The sequence below is a fragment of the Ctenopharyngodon idella genome, chromosome 24 (assembly GCF_019924925.1).
Source record: "Ctenopharyngodon idella isolate HZGC_01 chromosome 24, HZGC01, whole genome shotgun sequence".
In the NCBI taxonomy this organism is placed as follows: domain Eukaryota; kingdom Metazoa; phylum Chordata; class Actinopteri; order Cypriniformes; family Xenocyprididae; genus Ctenopharyngodon; species Ctenopharyngodon idella.
The window spans coordinates 15,420,814-15,442,893 of record NC_067243.1 but is presented as its reverse complement, the minus strand read 5'-3'; the positions used below and the strand labels follow the sequence as shown (position 1 = coordinate 15,442,893).

Sequence of the window (22,080 nt, the reverse complement as noted above, 5' to 3'; positions counted from 1 at the left end):
CATCAGATTTATATATATATATATATATATATATATATATATATAACTTATTAAGTTTTAAACCTTTCTGTGATGAACATTTTCAGTTTGTAAAGGTTTAGTGGAGCTTAAAGTAAACATCTTGGTAGTGTAACAGAGATTGTAAAATAATTAAAAATAAATAAATAAATAAATAAAATGAATGGAATTCTTGAAATGATTAAAAAAAATATTAATAATATTTGATTATTATTACAATATAATAAATACTATTTATTAAAATATTATTGTCTGCTTAATTCAAGTAAAATATCACATTTATTTCAAGATAAATGTATATATATATATATATATATATTTTTTTTTTTTTTTTTTTTAGAAATTTTTACATTTTTCCAAGCACATGTCAACTGCATCTTAAAATGATTTCTTATTTGTGTCACGTCGGACATCATTAATCATATCAGTGGTATATTCTTGATAAATATTTGAGAATGATAGATTTCCCCACTATTCTAAATAACCAAATGTTAACACAAGTAACTCACAAATTCAAACATTCAAACATTTCAAGAAAGAAAAAAAAATCCAATTAATAATTAATTATTGAGAGAAAAATATGAAATTGTGGAGGGTGAAAATGCCTATAATTGGCATATGCTGGCAAGAGCTCTAACCGAGGTGCTGCAAAAATCGCCGTCCGTCCAAGTACATACACCCACGTTATTCTATAAATATTCCAACCCCCGCACGATCTAGCCTCAAACAACACGCATGGAGCTGTGCAGCTCCATAACTCTTTTGGGTGGAAAAAAGTCGCAGTATTGCACGAAGAAGAGCACTTTAGAGAAGTCGTCTTTTTATTGTGGTTATTGGTTAGTGTGGTCAGTTAAAGTATCTGTGCACATTAGTGCTCGGCGAATCAGATACTGCGCCAGTGTTGGCACATAAATGCTCTCGCGCATTGCGTGGACAAGCACTTGTGGCCACGCGCGGTCTGCATTGCGTCGAACCCCTCCCCCATACTGTCCTACCCCCCTCTCCCGCTCCTAGTTCTCCCATGTGCAATACAGTGCAACAATATGTTGGGCATGATTAAGGAATTATTCCCTCTCCCCTTATTGATCGCCCCTTTAAGAAGCCTTTCGCTTCCATACCCCCTGTCAGTGTGTCCAGATAAAACAGACCGCTCGTCATCTTGTCTACTCGTAAGAGGGAAATTTTGCTGATGCAGTAATGTCTGGAAATGGTATGGTTCGCTTTTGCCCCCTTAATGTATCTCCCGCCTGAGCTGAGCTGCAGCATTACAATTTCTCATGCAGTATAAGCCATTTACACCAAGGTGCCGCCGCACGAGCATGAGCGGAGGGAGGACGTTGCGGCTTCATGTTTTCTTTTAGCCTTTTTTTCCGCTTCTTGTCTTTTAGCCCTCATTTAAACTGAATGTTAAGCTTTGTAATACACATCAAAGCCATATTTCTTTCATTATAGCATCGCGTGCGAATGTCGTGAATCACTTCCGTTATGGATGTGGCATTTATGGAGCGCAACCGAACATTTTGAAAGTGAGAAGATGTGAAGAAGCTGTTACAAAGGCATTTTCTACTACAAAAGGGAATCGAGGGTGCATTACTGACAGGAGACTGCCGGCAGAAGACGCATTCCTTCAGTAGCGAGGTGAGCACTATAACTGCCTGTATCAGCCTGAAGTGAAAGTCATTTTCATGTTTTCCTATCAATTTATTTACTCAAACTTACATCTAAGCTATTCAATAGTATGTTTCCCTATATAGTGAGAAGTAGACTGCATGTATGTGGTGATGGAGCAAAAGTGACAGTGTCCTGTCACATCTTTTCAATAACCTAAATGAGCATAATAATTCAGAATTGTGCCCTTAAGGCTGTGCACTTCTGTGATTTATACATACAATAACAAGTAAATAAATAAATAAGTAGTGTGAACTTGCTGAGCAAGCAAATATCGCCGCTGTTCGATCCATTTTTCTCTGACTCGGTGACAGAGGCAGCCGTAGTGGATGCAGCGGAAAGGAGCGATGGTCGAATCAGTGACAACCGCAGTGGGGCCACACTGAGGAAGCATCAAGTTATACCCTATACCCGGGGACCGAGATAGATTTAAGGGTCTGGAATCGGAGAAAAGGAAGGAAAGCGACGCCTTGGGAGGGCAATTGGATGTCTACTCAATTAAATTAACTCCTGCGGAGCTCCAACTTTGACCTGCAGGATGACAGTCGTGGCTGGGGACAACATGGACGAGACCTCTGCCGTGCCGGGACATCCGCAGGACACATACCCGCCTGACCACGACGATCATGAATGCTGCGAACGAGTGGTCATCAATATAGCGGGGCTGCGCTTCGAGACCCAGCTCAAAACTCTCGCCCAGTTCCCAGAGACTCTCTTAGGTAACCCAAAGAAACGGATGCGGTATTTTGATCCCTTGAGAAACGAGTACTTCTTTGACAGAAATCGTCCGAGCTTTGACGCCATCCTCTACTACTATCAGTCCGGTGGAAGACTGAGAAGGCCGGCAAACGTCCCATTGGATATGTTCTCGGAAGAAATTAAGTTCTATGAACTTGGGGTCGAGGCGATGGAGAAGTTTCGCGAAGATGAGGGCTTCATCCGTGAGGAAGAGCGGCCCTTACCAGAGAAGGAGTTTCAACGGCAAATCTGGCTTCTGTTCGAGCATCCCGAGAGCTCGGGGCCGGCCAGAGGCATTGCTATCGTATCCGTCATGGTCATTTTAATTTCCATTGTCATTTTCTGTTTGGAGACTTTACCTGAACTGAAAGAGGACCCTAGGGGGCGTTCACAGACTATAGGCAACACCACCTTCTACTACAAACCAAACATCCTGGCTGATCCCTTTTTCATTATAGAGACCCTCTGTATCATCTGGTTTTCATTTGAATTGATAGTGCGCTTCTTTGCTTGCCCAAGCAAAGCGGCTTTCTTTAAGAATATGATGAACACCATTGACATCGTGGCCATCATCCCCTACTTCATCACGCTGGGCACAGAGTTAGCAGATGAGCCGGACGGAAAGGAGGGAAAGGGCGAGCAGGCAACATCACTGGCCATCCTCAGGGTGATCCGTCTGGTCAGGGTGTTTAGGATCTTTAAGCTATCAAGGCACTCCAAAGGCCTTCAGATTTTGGGGCAGACCCTCAAAGCTAGTATGCGAGAGCTTGGATTGCTTATTTTCTTCCTCTTCATTGGCGTCATATTGTTCTCCAGTGCTGTGTATTTCGCAGAGGCCGAGGAAAAAGAGTCGTACTTCAGCAGCATCCCGGACGCGTTCTGGTGGGCGGTTGTGTCGATGACTACCGTAGGCTACGGGGACATGGTGCCAGTGACTATAGGGGGCAAGATCGTGGGTTCCCTGTGCGCCATCGCCGGTGTGCTGACCATCGCCCTACCCGTGCCTGTTATCGTGTCCAACTTCAACTACTTCTACCATAGAGAAACCGAAGGAGAGGAGCAGGCCCAACTCCTCAACGTGAGCAACCCGAACATCGCCTCCGATTCCGACTCTAGTCGTCGCAGCTCCTCGACCGTCAGCAAGTCCGAGTACATGGAGATAGACGGAGACATAAACAACAGCATCGACAACTTCAGAGAGGCCAACCTCAGAACTGGCAACTGCACTATCCCTAATCAGAACTGTGTGAACAAAAGTAAGCTGCTAACCGATGTCTAGAGACACAGTAGAAAACTCAGTCAAGTACTGACTGGTCACATATGAATGCTTACTTTACCTCCTCTCGTGAGCCCTTGCAATGCGAATATCTCTACAATGCAGACGAAAGAAAAATACTACACCAAAACATATAGAACATAACTGCAGCAAATGAGGCAGATGATACTTAGTCTAATACATTTCCAAAGAGGATGATTCAGAAAAAAAGCCTCCACGAGCACCTAGCTAACGTCCACAGGCATTGAAGGACTCTCGACGACAGGATTACTAAAAACTCACGCATGGACTGCAGACTACATTTCAGCAAGCTGCACATTGCATCCAGGAAAGTGCATAAAAGACCAAGTGCAGTGTTCGGTGGACTGCCTCGTCCGTAGGTGGTCTTCCCCAACTGACCAGCAAAGCACCTTATATGAATAGACTTATCTTCTGCTGGGATGCTACGGAGGCCAAGGTCATCGCCTCATGGACATCCGCATTGCTGCTATTTTCCAGCAGATGCTGTAATTTAGATATCACCAAGTGATTAAATGCCATGCCCTTTAGATATAAGACAGCACAATGCCGAAAGAGGAGCCTCATAGTTAGCATGTTTAGATTATCCTCGTTTTGATATTGGCATGCGTCGGACATTACCTCATGACGATAGGACATCTGTTCCTGTTTTGCTTTACTTTTGCATTCGGTTCCATCAGCTCCCCCTCTCCATCAACCTCCTTATTTGTCGCCATGAAAAGTGCACTAGTCTGTCATGATTTGAGATGCTTATCATTTAGGTGTATTTAAAGACTGAATGTTTAACCTTACGGGAAACAGAATCTTAATGATATCATAGCATGTCAAAAGAACCTGCATTATGGCCTACTCAACTAAGGTACTGTGTATCCTAGTATATTTAATGCATGACATCGGTATAACAGCTTGTTGCAATTGAGATACCTCATAAGGGTGTCGTTGTTACAATCAGGGAAACTAGGGACGTTGATTCCTTGACATTTTCTGAAATGTGACAAAATATATATGCAAGCCCCAACGCTGGGATGCAAACTTTTCAATCTAAAAAGTAGTCAAAGACACAGAAAAAGAACTATCAAGATACTATCAAATGCATATACTCATACTAAGCGCACCTGTTAAAAAAAAAAAAATAATAATAATGTAACTTAAATAGTGCAGTGCATGGGCATTCTCTCTCTCCTTGAGAAGAAAAAAAAAGGAAAACTATGGGCAATTATACTTCACGCTTCCATTTTGCGATCAAATTTAGGATTTACGATATCAAAAATCGCTTAATTTATCTTAGCAGGATGCAAAAGAGAACATGGCAGAATTTCTCATATTAGTTGCTAGTGCCTTTGACCCTATCAGCAACCGGACAGGTGAAAGTGCCTCAGAGTAACTGGAGTTTTAGGCAGGGCAAAGGGAACAATATCTGCTCTGGAACTGTCATAATGTATGTCGAGGCTGGTCATTACAGTGTATTCGGAGTGCTTTTCATTTCCGTTGTTGTTTTGTTGAACATGACACGTGGTTGTCAGGCACAAACTCAAACATTTTCTGTGTTTTCATATGACAGCTGAGCTTGAGTATGAAATCAGACTTATATGACTTTCACATGACGGGACCTTTTAGAGTTTTCGATCTGCCTTTCGTTGTGGTTTTGATTATGTTGTGCCATAATAAAGAGTCTACCTCAGTGAGGTCGCCGCACAGCTCACTGCAGAGCAGAACACCAGATACATAACAGCCTGTGAAGTGTGATGATACGTCAGAAATAATACACTTAGTGTGCCCTAGAATTAGCCTTTTTTTTTTCAAGCACTTACAACAAATGCAACAATGCGACCGTCCCTGACCCCTCGTATCTGTAACGCTCCATTGCTAAGCACAATCAACTTTCACTTTGGTTCGGTTTAGTCCTTTTTTAAAAGAGCGAGATCTGGGATAAGACAACAGCACAGACTTTCCTATACCACAGGGTAGATTCATAGTTTAGCCCTTTAGTATAGCAACCTCAAATTAAGACTATGGTATATTAAGTCTGTATATTATAATGACCAAATTTAACTGATTTATGGAATTTAATGTGAAATCTTGTGTTCATGCTAATTCCAGTGCATAGAGCTAAATGCGAAAGTTTTTCCTTGATAATTTAAAAAAAAAGCTTTAAAATGGCCATGATTAAATTAGTCTTTTTGGGTGTACATTCGTTTAACAAACACAAGCAAGTCTGCTAGACCAGCTCGTAAACAAGTCGCCTGATCATGTGACCTTTATTGATCCTTGAGGTGTGATTGTAATCAAAGGCAAACAGCAGTATTTTTCCTTGGCCAGTTTCCTATAACACTAACATGGATTTAGTCACCTCTGTGTCAGGAAGAAGAATTCAGGGCTTTATTAATGTGTTTTTTGTTTAGAATTCATAAAAACGGGCTTCGCAAACAAAAAAAACCAGGCTACAAATCATCTTATCACAACAATTTCATTTGATAATGTAAATGAAACAATGAAAAAATAAGGACGAACTGTTTCTACTGGGCATGTGAGTGGTGATCAAACCCTATGGTGCTATGCATAATCCTATATTTAATAACTACACCATAAATCATAGCAATAGGGATTAAGTGTATTACAGGACTGCTCCAGAATGCTTATTTTGATATTTACCAAGGGCTGTGGCAAGCAAACTTTTTATAAGAATAGAGATTTAAACCTATTATAATGCAAGAGGACAAACAATTTCCACCAATGATAGTGTGTTAGTTGGCAAAATTAATTTTTCATGTACTTTATGTTGAGAGACTATAACAGAAACTTTCCCTCTTGAAGCAAATTGTGTTAGTACTGTAGTACTAAGAAGTTTATTTTGCCTCTGATATGAGGTGATGACCATTTATGAGCAACATTTAAAAAAAATTATGGCTTAGGAGGTAGGTCTTTTATCAGTTGAGTCTGTAAAGGTGTAAATCCATAACATACTACATGTTTTTGTTGTTATTTATTAGTTTGGAGTTTTGCTTCGCTCAGACAACAAGCTGAAACCTTATTTCAAGAAGGGATAAAAGGTAAAATACACTGTAGTGGAATAATAAAAAACAAATAAACGAATGACATGCCATCATAACCCGATGTGAAAGGTAGTTGTGGAAAAAAGGGGAACCCTAGGTGTGCTCCCAGGTTGTGGCCTTTTTGGAGGATGTTGCAGACATACTTATTTTCTTCACCTGCGTGGCCTCGTCTAGCTATATTACCTTGTTATGTCCATGTGGCACTATAGTTAACTGTGCTATAACAAACCCATGCCCTTGATAAAACTACAGTAGACTCACAAACGAGTCCATAAGACAAGCCATTACAAATATATAGGAAGATTATAGCTTGTATTATCGATATCATGAAATAAAATAATGGCATTAGCATCGAAAATGTACTGTACATTGTACTTTTTTTGTAATAACCTTAACTCCATACCACCATACCAAACCAAAACTCGACAGCAACCTAGCAATTGCAAAAATCTGCATGGTGTATGGAAGACTGCATGAGCTTAGCCTTTCAAAACTGAGGATCAACTATATTCTGGTTGCATCATTTTTTTAAGCCCTTGCTGTCATTTGTTCCTAAAGCCATCTTCATGTTTATACGCCAATGTTATTTCTGTTCCCTTTTGTTCGGGAAAAGTTCTTTAATCCGTCAAACTCCACTGATCAGATTTCCGTATTCGGTTTAATTATTTATTTTGGCTTCATTTGAGATTTTGCTGTTTGCTTTCAGGATGCTGAATGAAACAAGTCATGGATTATAATGTCGTGGAATGATGCATTTGACAAAACATTCAATTCCGGATACCCAAACTATACAGCCATTACTGACCATCTCAGCTACATGTTTATGTTAGACAGATGATGACTCCATGTTAATGGTTGTTCCATGTACATCTGATCAAACTGTTCATGTCCTCTTAACATGTTTCTGTACGTTTTTTTTTTTATCTGTTATGCTAAGTTATTTTTTAATGTTGTCGTACATTGACAAAGGCATGGTCTGTGATCTATGCAAGGGTTCTTTTGTTTCTTATGTCAAATATGATTTGATCATACATCTAAATCAATAAATTTTTAATTATCAGCTGTCAGGTGTATGTTACTGATTTTTGGAGGTACATTTTTAAATGCTATAGCTCTGATAACACAAGTAAATGACACTTTTCATGAATGCGCTATAATTTTGTGTCCCATTACTTGCATTTTTTTATGTTTGATAAATTATCTAACATAAAATAAACTTGAAAAGTAGTTTAAAACACATTAAATGCCTGTATCACCATAAAATTGTAATTTTTTACAAAAAATATCTAATATAATAATTTGTTATTTAATGCTTAGCAGTAAAAACTTCTATCAGTTGAGTTTGTAAAGGTGTATTTCCATTATGTTTTTTTACTTATTTATTTGGTTGTTTTTTTATTTTTTTTTTAATCTTGCATAGAATTTTTTAAATATTTAATATCATAATTGTATCATAATCTGTTGAAATGATATTCAATGCTTATCAGTAAGAACTTTTTTAAAATGATTAATATATTTTTTTAATTATGAAATCATTTTAATGACCAAAACGTAATGTCAGATATTTTATGACCAACCCTGTTGCTGCATGATTTTCTGCAAAAATATTACATAAAAACTGTGACATGCAGGAAGTGACATCATTCAAACACTTTCTACAGCATGACTGGATGACAAATAGTTTTATTTCAATTTTTTTCAGTCGACTGCATTTGCTAAACATTTAACCTTGTAACCCAAATTATTGGAAGATTTTTTTTTTTATCATTTTGATGTTATAATTATTGTTATGACTATAAAATGACACAAATAAGGGTTTTAAAGGGTTGAAAAAATTGTCATCATGTACTCACCCTCATGTCATTCTAAACCCGTAAGACTTTTGTTCATCTTTGAAACACAAATGAAGATATTTTTAATGAAATCTGAGAGATTTCTGTCCCTCCATTGACAGCTACGCAACTACCACTTTGACGCTTCAAAAAGTTCATAAGGAGATTGTAAAACTAATCCATATGATTCGAGTGGTTTAGTCCAAATTTTCTGAAAAGAGGCCATTACTTTATATGATGAACAGACTGAATTTAGGCTTTTATTCACATATAAACATTGATCAGCGAACATAAACAGAACCTCACTGGTTCTCACACGTCAAGCAAACATGCTTGAGCTTCCGTTTACCACAACTGATGTGTGAATTGATGAATGTTTGTGATTTATTTCATTGTCCAATTGATGAAAAAGAAGAGTTTCCAGGCCCTATTTGTGGAAAGTGACAAATATTTAGTCATGATGAAAGACATATGACGGATATCTTGCAGTGCAGAGCTGAACACTGGACACTTTGTCCTTAATTCAAACTTATCAAAAACATCCTTAAAGAACCCTCATGTTGTTGTACACCCGTAAGACCTTCATTCATTTTTGATAAAATCCGATGGCTCAGTGAGGCCTGCATTGACATCAAGACAATGAACACTTTCAGATGCCCAGAAATCTACTAAAGACATATTTAAAACAGTTCATGTGACTACAGTGGTTCAATCTTAATGTTATGAAGCGTCGAGAATACTTTTTGTGCTCCAAAAAAACAAAATAACGACTTTATTCAACAATATCTAGTGATGGGCGATTTCAAAACTCGGCTTCATGAAGCTTCAAAGCTTTACGAATCATTTGTTTCGAATCAGTGGTTCAGACTGCGTATCAAACTGACAAAGTCACATGATTTCAGTAAACGAGGCTTCGATACATCATAAGTGTTTCGAAATTTTAATGAATCATGTGACTTTGGCAGTTTGATATACACTCTGAACCACTGATTCGAAACAAAAGATTCGTAAAGCTTCGAAGCTTCATGAAGCAATGTTTTGAAATCGGCCATCACTAGATATTGTTGAATAAAGTCATTATTTAGTTTTTTTGGAGCACAAAAAGTATTCTCGACTCTTCATAACATTAAGGTTGAACCACTGTAGTCACATGAACTGTTTTAAATATGTCTTTAGTAGCTTTCTGGGCATCTGAAAGTGTTAATTAACTTGCTGTCAATGGAGGCCTCACTGAGCCATCGGATTTTATCAAAAATATCTTAATTTGTGTTCCGAAGATGAACAAAAGTCTTACGGGAGAAAGACATGAGGGTGAGTAATTAATGACAGGGTTTTTTATTTTTGGGTAAACTAACACTTTAAGCAAGGTGATCATAACGATTATGAGGACGGTCTATGGGGCTTTCTGTGTGGATATGTGTATTGTAACAGAAAGCCCCTAGTCATCCAGCTCACACTGAACAGACATGACAACAAAAGGATGTGAACGGGCAGTTTACATTGTCAACAAGATGTCTATCTCCTGCTTTCAATCCACCTACCGCCCGTTTCCTTTATATACACGCACATCAGGCATATTTGGTTTCCCTTGAGAGTTCAAAACATGACATTGGAGTGGCTTGTGCTTGGAGTACCCTTGCTCTCTCCTCCTCTGCATTGCCCTCTGGAGCTGCAGCAGTCCTCTGCAGGCTGGAGCTGGGGTGGGGTGAGCTGGCTTCAGGCCCAGTGCAGTTCCTGAGGCAGAGACACACACGAGCAGCAGGCTCTGAGCTCCTGGGTCTCATGCCTCTGTCCTGTCCTGGCCGACCACATGCGTCCTAGTGCTGAGGATGAGAGTGATCTGCATGTGTTCCCTGTCATAAAACAGTTTTATCTTGTGATGTTAAAATCATTCACATGGATCCTCCAACTGTGCCATGATGGAGCTGGAAACGCTGCCTCGCAATTAACAGCAGCTTCAGTCTGTGTAATCTCTGCCGTCTGCTGTACTGATTGAGGATTTCTCAGGCACAAAAACAGACCGCCCTAATGGAGGCCCAGAGATGTATATTATCTGAGGTCAGACAAGGTTATTGGCTTGAGTGCAAAATCAGTGTCCTTTGGTCATTTAGAGAATAAATACTTTGGGGCAACTTCCTAGCAGGGTATATTACTCTTTTTTATTATATATTAATAAAAATGAGTAATATAAATATACAGAGCTGGGTAGATTACTTACAAATTGTAATCAGTTACTGATTACAAATTACATGACAAAAATTGTAGTTAGTAACGTAATCCATTACATTACACATTTAAGGTAATGTAATCTGACTACTTTTAGATTACTTTTGACTAAACTCATTTATCACATTGATTTGAATAGGATAATCTTGTACCATATTGATATAAAAATACCAAACAAAAAAGAAAATATATTCCATTCTTTATCAACAACATGAAGTGTATTAAATATTACATTAAGTCAGGGTTTCCTAGTCTGGGGTTTGTGAGTTTAATTAAAAGCTAAAAAATGTACATTTAAAATAAATAATTTTAAAAGCAATCAAAATAAAACACTTACTAAAAAAGGTAAAAATATATATTTTATTTGATTACCTCCATGTCCATTAACTGACTTAATTTTATTATTATTATAATTTTATTATTGGCCTAATTACTAACTTAAAATCTCAGGAGGTTCAGCTGACAAAAAAGTTGGGGAATCCCTGCATTGCATGTTAATATGAAATGATGTGAATTTGTGCATTTTAATGTGTTTGAAAGACAAAAGCCTTCCAAAGACACTAATACATGGTTAAATGACTGAGCGATAATTCAAGTAATAATTAAAGGGACAGTTCACCCAAAAATGAAAATTATCTTCTTTCAGATGAACACAATTAGAGATATGTTTAAAAATATCCTTAGTTCTGCAAGGTTTATAATGGTTGTGAATGGGAGGCCACGTTTTTCGTCACGGATAGGTCTAAAACGGTCATTTTTAAAGAGAAATTCCGGAGCAAGTCATGGGATAGTTTTCATTTTTGGGTGAACTATCCCTTTAATGTGTTTGCCAGGAGTAGATTAAATATGCAATGCTGCAATGTTGAGAAAACACTTCTTAAAAGTAAAATGATTTCGGTAAATCCAGTAATCAAATGCTGTGTGGGTCTCAGTTTTCAGTGATAGTCACATGACCAGTGGCTGGTTTGTGTGTGCAATTCCACAAACCTGGAAGACCTTCTGAATGTATATTTTTTAGAAAGAAAAATTTTAAAGATTTAAAAAAAAAAAAAAAAGAATTGGGGAGAATCAATGAATTATGAATAATTTACTACCGAGTATTTTAAAATGTAATATAATCTAATTACAAATACTTAATTTCTGTAATCTGATTACGTAATCCAGATTACATGTAATCAGTTACTACCCAGCTCTGTAAATATATATATTATTTTCACCCCCCAAAACCCCCCAAAAAACATTCATTTTGCCATTAATTGTAATAATCCAGTGAGATTTTTAAATACACAAGGAGTCTGACAACAGCCGGTGCTCCACACAGAGATCTGATCTCACCATCATCGAATCTGTCTGTGATTACATGAAGAAACAGATGAAACTGAGACAAACTAAATCCAGAAGAACTGTGGCCGTGTCTCCAAGACCCTTGAAGAAACTGACCTGTAATCCTGAAAAACAATGCCCAAGTGTACCTGGAAAAAAAGCTGTTTTAAATGCAAAGGGTGGTCACACCAAATATTGATTTGATTTAGTTAATAGAAGTTAATTAAATCTATTTATGACAGTATTTTTGAAAGCATCCTCACTTTACAGCACATGCCTAAAACTTCTCAGAGTACTGTATCTTTGCAGGAAGATTTCTTCAAGCGTCCTGGAGACACGGCCACAGTTCTTCTTTGTCTCAGTTTCATCTGTTTCTTCATGTAATCACAGACGGATTCGATGATGGTGAGATCAGATCTCCGTGTGGAGCACCGGCTGTTGTCAGACTCCTCGTGTATTCAAAAAATATCACTGGATTATTAAAATTAATAGCAAAATTAATGTTTGGAAATGTGAACTGATATTTCCTTCTGACACACTACAGCAAAAGATATAAATAACTGGCTTACAACCTTTTTTGGGGGGTGAAAATACTGACGTGCCTAAGACTTTTGCACAGTACTGTATATATATATATATATATATATATATATATATAGTACCCAAATTTATATAAATATACATATTAAATATGTTTAATAGAAAGTTTATATATATATATATATATATATATATATATTATTGGGGGCCAAACAGGAAATAATTATATATAAATTGTGAATATATAAATGTAAATCCTGAATATATAGTTATAACTCTGAATATATAAATCTGAATATCTGAATAGTTATATCTAAATATATTAATGTAAAATATGAATATATAGTTATGTCAGAATATATATTTATAAGTCCTGAATATAAAAATCCATATATTGTCTACTTAGAGCCTGAATTTTCGCACAGGATTCCCATAAGTTCCATGCTTATAATGTGCTGAACAATAAATTACAATACAAATTACAATAAATTATAAAATATTAAAAATCCAGTGCTTTAATACCCTTCTGTATCTTGAAAGTTGCCCCAAAGTATTTGTTGTCTAAATAAAATAAAATAAAATAAAAATATTATTATTTAATTATAATTATAATATAATTATATTAATTATATTATATTATATTATATATTTTTACCAAATAAAAACACACTGACATACTTTCAGACAAGAGACAGCTATGCAATTTTACCATAAAAAAATATATATTAAAAAAAATAAACTGTTTTATTTAAAAAAAAATATTTTTCATGTCAGGTTGGGTTGTCACATTTCTATGAGCACAAGCTGTCACATGTTGTGTTTTATAAATACTTTACCATTTGCTGAATTAATTCTAAAGGGAACACAAACACACACACACACACACACACACAAACACACACACACACACAGATGTAAATACTCATAAATCAGATGGAAAGTCGGGCTAATGGGACTTTGCATTTCCCTTAGTCAGGCCTCTGGCACGTTCAGTGCTGCTAGTCACTCCCTTTAAAGACGGAAACTCTGCGCAACTCAATACAGATGAATCATGCATATCCTGCTGTCATCATGCAAGACTTTTCCTGTATCTAAAATGCAACATTAATGTCTTGACGAGTCTTTCAGATGTGTTTTGTGTCCACGGACAGCTTTGAAGCATCTGAAGCGCATCACACTGCATCACTCTGATTGAGTTCCTGCATGTGTCATGTGTCCTGATTACCTGATAAAGCATTTTTTCCCCCTCTCACTGACTGCGCTGCTCTGAAATCAGATGGTCGCATCGGACTGCGTAATGCAGATATTAATGCATGCATCAATCTATACATCCACCCATCCATTCATTCAGTCTGTGCCTTTCCTTTGGCTCGCTTTATGGTTTCTTCCTCTTCGCATTATCTCTGTAATGCTGCCGTCAGCCGTGTTTAATAATTAAAGGCATGTCCATCAATTCATCCATCTTATGTAAACTATGCACAGTGCTCTTTGTCAAACCAAGGCCAGTAAAAGTTGATGCGCCGTATGGATAGATACAGTAATAGCCCTGAACATATGTGCGTTAAATAGTTTGGGGAACTGAAATTGAAAAGATAAAGGGAAAAAAGAGCAGTGTGCTTTGTTTTTTTTGGCAGGTCGCATGTTTTTATGCATATTCGGCACTTGTATCAGCACATGTATGTATCAGTCAGTACATTAAGTGTGCTTATCTAGTGCATATGCAGCTTCTCTCAGTCATCTATCCATTTAATAAGTTGCAGTGGCTGAGCATCGGTTGACCTCACTGTTCCCAGAATACAGATCGCTCCTTACAGCTGTGTCAGCCTGCGGCACTGAGGACGGGAGGAGACTTTGAATCATCATCCATCACCATATATATACAATCTACAGCTCACACTGTCATTTAAGTCCATCAGACTCGTTCCAGAGGATCATCTGTTTGTTGGTAATGTGATAGTGTCAGTGCACAGAAGTGCCGTGATGTCCTCCAGCCATTGTTACACATATGTTCACTCCATATACGATATACGATAGCTGTTGGCACTGATGTTTTATGGCATTACTGGGAAAAAGACATTCAAATACTTGTGCAACTCTCCAACATATTTCATTTCATCATAGCTCTTTAAAGGATTAGTTCACTTTCAAATGAAAATTAGCCTAAGCTTTACTCACCCTCAAGCCATCCTAGGTGTATATGACTTTCTTCTTTCTGATGAACATAGTACGAGTTGAAGAAAGTGCATCCATCCATCCATCATAAACATACTCCACACAGCTCTGGGGGTTAATAAAGGCCTTCTGAAGCGACGCGTTTGTGTAGAAATATATCCATATTTAACAAGTTATGAAGTAAAATATCGAGCTTCCGCCAGACTGCCTTCCGTATTCAAATTACGAACAAAGTGTAAACTAGCGTCGCATTTAATAGGGAAGCCATAAGACGTAGCGTAAGCTTTTTGAACTGCGAGAGTTTTACACTTTCTTCATACGTTGAATACGGAAGGTGGTCTGGTGGAAGCTAGATATTTTACTTCATAACTTGTTAAATATGGATATTTTTCTCACACAAATGCATAGCTTCACTTCAGAAGGCCTTTATTAACATCCCGGAGTCGTGTGGAGTATGTTTTGATAGATGGATGTGGATGGAAGCACTTTCTTGAGCTTCATACTCGTTGATCCCACTCACTGCCATTATAAAGCTTGCATGCGTCAGGATATTTATTAAAATATCTCTGATTGTGTTCATCAGAAAGAAGAAAGTCATATACACCTAGGATGGCTTGAGGGTGAGTAAAGCTTGGGCTGATTTTCATTTGAAAGTGAACTAATCCTTTAACCCTTTTTTTTTGTTGATAAAAACAAAACTAAAAAACAAATGAATAAATAATACTAATATATTATTTACTTTTGCTTTACATTAAAAAAGATTCATTGGTTCCATTTGTTAACATTAGTTAAAAAATACTTCTAAAGCATTTATTAATATATATATATATATATATAATGTATTTATATATATTTTTATATATATAAATAAATGTTTGCATATTAGCAATAATAACTATATAATTTATTATTATTATCATTATTATTTTTATTTACTATATTATTTTTATATATGGTGTGTCTTGTATATGTATATATATGCGTGTATAGATAATACATATATATACATACATACATAGAAATATATAATTAATGCATATATATGTATACACATGTGTACATTATATATAAATGTTTGCATATTAGCCTGCAATACTCATTATCATTATCAGCCTTTCATCATCATTATTATTATTTACTATTATTATTTTTTATATGTAAGGTTTTAAACCCTGATAATTGCTGTTTAGGGCTAAATTTATTATTATTATTAACTTTTATTTGTATTTTTAGCTACATATTCCATCTATATTGTTGTTCTTGCTTTATTTATTATTTTATTTATTTATTCATTTTTTACATGTATTGATATTTTGAATAAATATTAAGAGTTCCTAAAACATTGTGGATTTCTAACCAAACATATTGGATTTCTAATATTATTCGAAAGAGTGTTTAAATATCATTTTAGAAGAATGTCAAAGAATTAACACTTTTGACTGAATATACTTATATATCTTATGAACATAAATGCCATTAATATATTGTTATAATTTATTTCAGTAATAAATACTTACTTGACTTTTGTCTATTAACCAGTCAGTTTATTTCCTTCACTCTCAGGTTCAGTGTGACTCCTCCCCTCCAGATCACATGATCTACGTGCTCAGATTGTGACATTGTCGGCAGCATGAAAGTCACTCTTCTTAGGTATCACATCATCAGCTGCAGCTGATTTTTCACAGTTTACACTTTTCAAACGTCCTTGACTTTGCAGTTCATGGATAATGATCATTTTATTCTGTTTTTGCAAAACTGAATTATTATCATTATTATTTTTTTTAAATATATATATATAATACCTCATGTGTTGCAATGAAACACATGAGTTGAGTATGTTTACTTTGATAGAATTTGAAGATGATGACAAATGAGCCAAGTGCTTTTTTTTTCTTTTTTCTTTCTTTTTTTTTTACAAAGCATGAAGAGTGAGGAGTTTTGTGCCAGTGCTTTGGAGCTCTCTCTTTCTCTCTCTCCTTCATTCTCTCAAGAGCATTCAAGGACAGTCAGGTCAGAAAGCCTTAGCAGCTCCCAGCAGGCTTCTGCAGTCTTCCATGAAGCAGAGAATTCAGCAGTTTAGAGCGCCTGCGTGAGTGATTGAGTGAGTGAGTGTGTGGATAAACTCCTGCAGCAAAGAATATCTCACTCATTGGCAGCGAAATCAGTCTTGGCATCAGAATGTGAAATAACCGCAAACAAGCATGAATGTGACAGTCAAAAAGGTATGTATATAGAACAACAAACGCGAAAAGATTTGTAAGCCTCTTCAATGTCAGCTCAACGGCATCAAGGAGATTCACTGCAGTATGGTGCAATATGTTCAGGTGTATCAGCTGCTACAAAGTGTATATGCAAAAACCCTATTGCTTGCTCTTTAAAAATTAATTGAGTTATGCTTCTTTTTGTGTTTTGCCGGTTGCAGCTTTTGGTAAGCGATGTAGAACTTTACCTTCTCTCTCTTTCTCTCTCTCTGCCTCCCCCTCTGCTGTGGTGCTGACTCACTGTCACTGGCCCAGAATATGCTGTCTGTCTGCATTAATACCCTGCTCACCTTCCCACCAATTAATGCTGCCTCAGCACCTGAAAGAAAGCTAAGAGCAAACGATACTCTGAAATGGGATCATATCAAAACATTTAACTTAATGTGTATCACTCCTGGTATGTGTGTTTGTAATGGCAGTGACATTTGTTATGATTATTATGTTAATAAGCTGAATGCATATTAATAGAGAAAAGATTATTGCTTACCATTATTGTGCAGAAATATCATTATTATAAGTGGCGGTCTACTTGGACATCTCACTTTCACTCAAGTACAGCAGAGGACGTTTTCTGCAACACATTAAATGATTTCTCACACAGAAGACGGCTGGACCAGACAACGAGTTTGCCGCTACTGCCATCTAGTGAAAACAACAAACTCCTGCCATAAGTAACAGCTAATGTGAAAGATTAAATTAATAATTCGCTCAAAATAAAAAGTCACAATTTACTCACCCTCATGATGTTCCAAAACTGTATTACATGGAGGGTTGACGTATTTCTGTAGCCTAGGCCAAAAACTGGAAAAGAGTTAGCATTAGCATTTCTGGTTCCTGAAGCCAATGGGGTTTTGAATGGATTTTTGGGAGGTAAAATTGCCTGAAATAAAGTTTGAAAGATTTTCACGTTTTATTCTATAACATAAAATACATAATTAATACCCCCTTGTGATTTTTTTTTAAAGCTTTTACTTGTCTTAAGAAAGGCAGTTGCTAATAAGTGGCTAAATTTGTACTACAGAGGATGTTGGACACATTAAAAGTCATCATTTAGCTTTTTTTCTTCTGCAGATTGTATTTAGGCTTCAGAATTTATAAAAGTTGTGTTCATTTCTGAAGATTATAATGATAAGAATCATAAACTTTTGTTCATCACAGAGCAATAATCCGAGCGCTAATGGAAATAGAAGCGTTTAGCTGCAAATTATAACTGTGTGTATTATGGAAAGTATTTTCAAGTAACATTCACCACAGTATTATTTCAATAAATTGTACACCACTAGCCTACTCTAAAAACCTATTGAAAATTCAAGAGGGAAACAATGATGGAAATAAAAACTTGGTAACTGGTTCAATCACTGATTTGTGTTCTGGATGGACATAATCTTTCTTTTCAGCTGAAAAAAAATAAAAAATAAACAAAGTTCAACTTCCAGAATGCGGCTATCCATCATGTAATTAATGTTGTTTTTGTCTGATTTGATTTGATTAATGCAATTAGAGCCTATCAAATGTGATTTGGCGCGCGATCTAGCCAATCAGAGACCAGCGGGAGGGTCCATAATCATGACATCATCGACACTATATAAAGCCTTACCACGTAAGAGAGAAATCAGAGTACTTCTTCTAACCCTAACGCTCTCTGGCTTCCTGTACGGGATTTATACTGTTTTGTCTTAAGCTTTCAGTATATTACAGGAAGTTTTCCGTGGTTCCGATGCGTTTAAAAAAAAGCTATAGAGTACTCTGATGCTCGGTCTCTCAGCTTTGAGTGTTTTGTGCGCGGACAGTCCTGCTGCCGCGAAGAGTTCACCTCTGCTGCACATGCTTCAGATCTGGGAGTTTACAACACGCTGAGCAGATTAAATTGAGCATGGCGAACTTTTGCGGACCTTCCCACTGATCCTGCAAATAAGCCCGCGCTCAGACACTCACCGCAGGTTGGGAATTTTCCGAGACAGCCGATTGACTGCGTTTTGTACAACAGACTTGTGTAAGTGATTGAATCATGCTTCGTGTTGTTTGTGTGAGTGTGTGATAGTGATTTTCTGACTTTTAACGAACAGCATGAATTAAGTTTATTCTTTTCAGTGGTAGCAAGTTCACTGGTATCTGATCTTCAGGTAGACTGTAAATTGTTTTTGTCTTTTTGTGGTAAATCTGTCAATACTGTGTTTTGAAGAAATTGAAAAGTAAACTGTACTGAATAAAGAGTTTAACAGAAATACTGTGGTGTTTTGTACTTTGTTGAATGTTTAGCTTTTCAACCCTAGATCTTTTCCCTGTTTTGTTTGTGCACATGGTAGGCCCACGTACCTTTTCGACTTGCGGTGTTTCCTATTATTGGATGTGGCATCTCTGGAGCCAGGAGAAACTAAAATAGGTTATGACTGATTTTTAAATCGTAATTTTTGGCAACCTCTAATGGGTCCATTATTTTTAGCTGAGCAATGGATTTAAATGCGCTATAAATCCGCGTGTTTAAAATGCACATAGTTAAGTTGAAAAACATTTTCCCTCTAGTGCTTTTAAACGATGTATGAAGCAAACTGTTTGCTGAAAATATCCTCAACTTAACGACACTGAAAATTGTAACTTAAAAATATTAATTCCGTTCATAAGAAGGTTTAGCACTTAAACGGGCAACGTGCACCAAAAGTACTCTTTAGTCATTTGTAGCCCGGTGCTGCTTTCATAGTTGAGTCTATATTTGAGTATGTGGGTCACATGACTTGGTTCAAATTTTCTGTGCTCTATTTTTCAGCCTGTCATTCCTTGAATTCGGTGCTTTTTGGACATAAAATTTGGAAAATCAAACTTTTTTTTTTTTTTTTTTTTCCTCTTTCATGATGGGGTGATGGAGAACACTTGAAAATGATTGGTCAAATTTAACCACTTATTAAACTGAAATGGGATATCAAATGTCTACCCTGTTGGTGACCCAAAAAAAAAAAACAATCTAATTTATAGGCAATGAGTATGTTATCTTAGACAAAATCATGTCCCTTTTAAAAGCATATCAGTTAATAAATTATCAGAATGTATTGTATTTCTCACAAACACATTCTATATTTTTCGTTTTGAGATACAAATGCCTGAGGTGTTTTTAACAAGTGCTACATTATTGATACTCCAATTTTTCATTGTCACTGAATTAGGGTTTTTTTGTTTGTTCTAACATATTTTCCTCAACAGAGTGGATGTATTGAGGTTGACTACATCAAAGTTGAAATAAAATTTCTCAATCACTTTTCTAAGTTTTCCCTCCAAAGAAGTGATGACTGCTTTATGATGTCATTAATTTTTCCAACTTTCATTAGAAGAGAAAGTAGTCAATAAATAAGCAAAACCTATCACTTTTAAAATGTAGTAATTGAGAAAAATCTATACATGAGAGAATCATTACTGATATACCCAACAATGTACAAAATCACATAGTAAGTGTTGTATTTGTCATGAAAATAAGGTATGCAAGCCTGGGGACATGGGAAAAGTGGTGATATGGTGGTTTTAAAATGTTTAGTTTTGTGTACTTCCGTAAAAAAGCATTAAAACTGCTAATAATAATTGTGAACATTGTCTTGGGGTGCTGAAAAAGAAAATGTTTCAAAATGTGCTAAATGACAGAATGAACATCTGTATCCCCCAAGATAAATTGCCAGATTAGGGTAAGAAAAAAAGTTAATCCACAATATTGAATATTTGAGTTTAAATGTTGCACAAATGTTAATATTGATAGTATATTTAGTTGGCTACATCTTTGCATTTTCAGCTATATATTTTCTTGCAGGGTAGAACAAGTTTAACTCCAACACCAATGAAACGCATCAAAACCTGCTAAAGGTCTTCAGATGTACTTGGAAATTACAGGCATGTGTGTTTGAGCAGGATTGGAGCTGCAGGGCAGTGACCCTCAAACCAGAGCTGACCAGCCCGAAGGTTGAAGATGAGACCGTTCAGCAGCGTAAAAAGTTTAAATGCCTCAATTTTAGGACACTTAGACATATATTGCATATTTTTTGCATCACATAAAACAAATATTGATGACTTTGGCTTTTTTTTATACCTTAATAGGGCAACATAACTTGTAAAATCAAACATTTCAAATATATCCCATTCCTTTGAATATGTTTTACTTAAGTCTAAAGATGATATAAAAAGTGACATTTTTTAGATTATTTTCCACTCTTGGCTGTTTAAGGGATATATATATATATGTGTATATATATATATATATATATATAACCTCCCAACTCTCTGATCCCACTGAAGGCCATTGTGTAATTCACCCCCTCTTCTCTGGTACTGTGCATGCATTACCAATAAACATCCTTAATTTTGAATGTGACTATGAGTCATTAATCTTTATATGTAACTTTAAAGCAGTCTTAAAACTTATTTTGTTTAGAACTGCTGTTCCTCGAGTGATAACGAGCAACATGAGAAAGCAACAAAGCTAAGTGAATATGGTAAGCTTTGTCCCAAGTGTGTGTGGGTTTATTTATTTATTTTTTTATATTTAAGGGGTTAAATGCACAAATGTTTCTCTTTGGGGAACCTGTTAGATAATTGGGGTTGTAAATTGTATTTATACCAATTACCCATAGAAAATAAAACATCGTAGCAATCAACATTTTCTAAAGGTTAAACATGTATCACAAAAAATCAGCCTATTTGTGGAAAATGCCCACACCTAATTTAACCTATATTGTTTCCTTAAATTATAGTGTGTGAAGTTATTTAACAAGTTTGAAAAAAGTGGCCTTTTTTAGAGTCTGAAGCAGAATATGAAGTGTGGTAAATCAAACCAGCTGCTCAATGTAATTAAGTGGGTAAAATAATCGAGGTTATTTAAATTTTTACTTTTGTATTTGCAGTGATTTATTCCATTTTTAAATAATGTTCAGTTCCTCCATTTTTAAATAATTTTCAGTTGCTTTATTTTTAAATTCCTT

General features: G+C 36.1%; 1 protein-coding gene and 1 long non-coding RNA gene across 3 annotated transcripts; one reads left to right on the top strand and one right to left on the bottom strand.

Moving 5' to 3' along the window:
* The first annotated feature begins 1,055 nt into the window (after positions 1-1,055).
* kcna1a (potassium voltage-gated channel, shaker-related subfamily, member 1a) lies at positions 1,056-17,614 on the top strand. 2 transcript variants are annotated; one of them, XR_007928383.1, is made up of 4 exons: positions 1,236-1,656; positions 16,428-16,514; positions 16,785-17,086; positions 17,381-17,614. XR_007928383.1 is itself a non-coding variant. In XM_051884760.1 (3 exons), the coding sequence occupies exon 3, from the start codon at positions 2,225-2,227 to the stop codon at positions 3,701-3,703; it is 1,479 nt and encodes a 492-aa protein (XP_051740720.1). In that variant the 5' UTR covers positions 1,056-1,228; positions 1,471-1,656; positions 2,001-2,224; the 3' UTR covers positions 3,704-7,833. The 2 variants fall into 2 exon arrangements, 1 of the variants encoding a protein (XP_051740720.1); XM_051884760.1 differs by lacking the exons at positions 16,428-16,514; positions 16,785-17,086; positions 17,381-17,614 and adding exons at positions 1,056-1,228; positions 2,001-7,833 and having other exon boundaries at positions 1,471-1,656.
* Positions 16,800-21,278, bottom strand: LOC127507565 (uncharacterized). The gene is made up of 2 exons (XR_007928384.1): positions 17,613-21,278; positions 16,800-17,455 (listed from the first exon to the last, which is right to left on the bottom strand). It is a non-coding gene; the product is annotated as an uncharacterized LOC127507565 (long non-coding RNA).
* Positions 21,279-22,080: the final 802 nt, after the last annotated feature.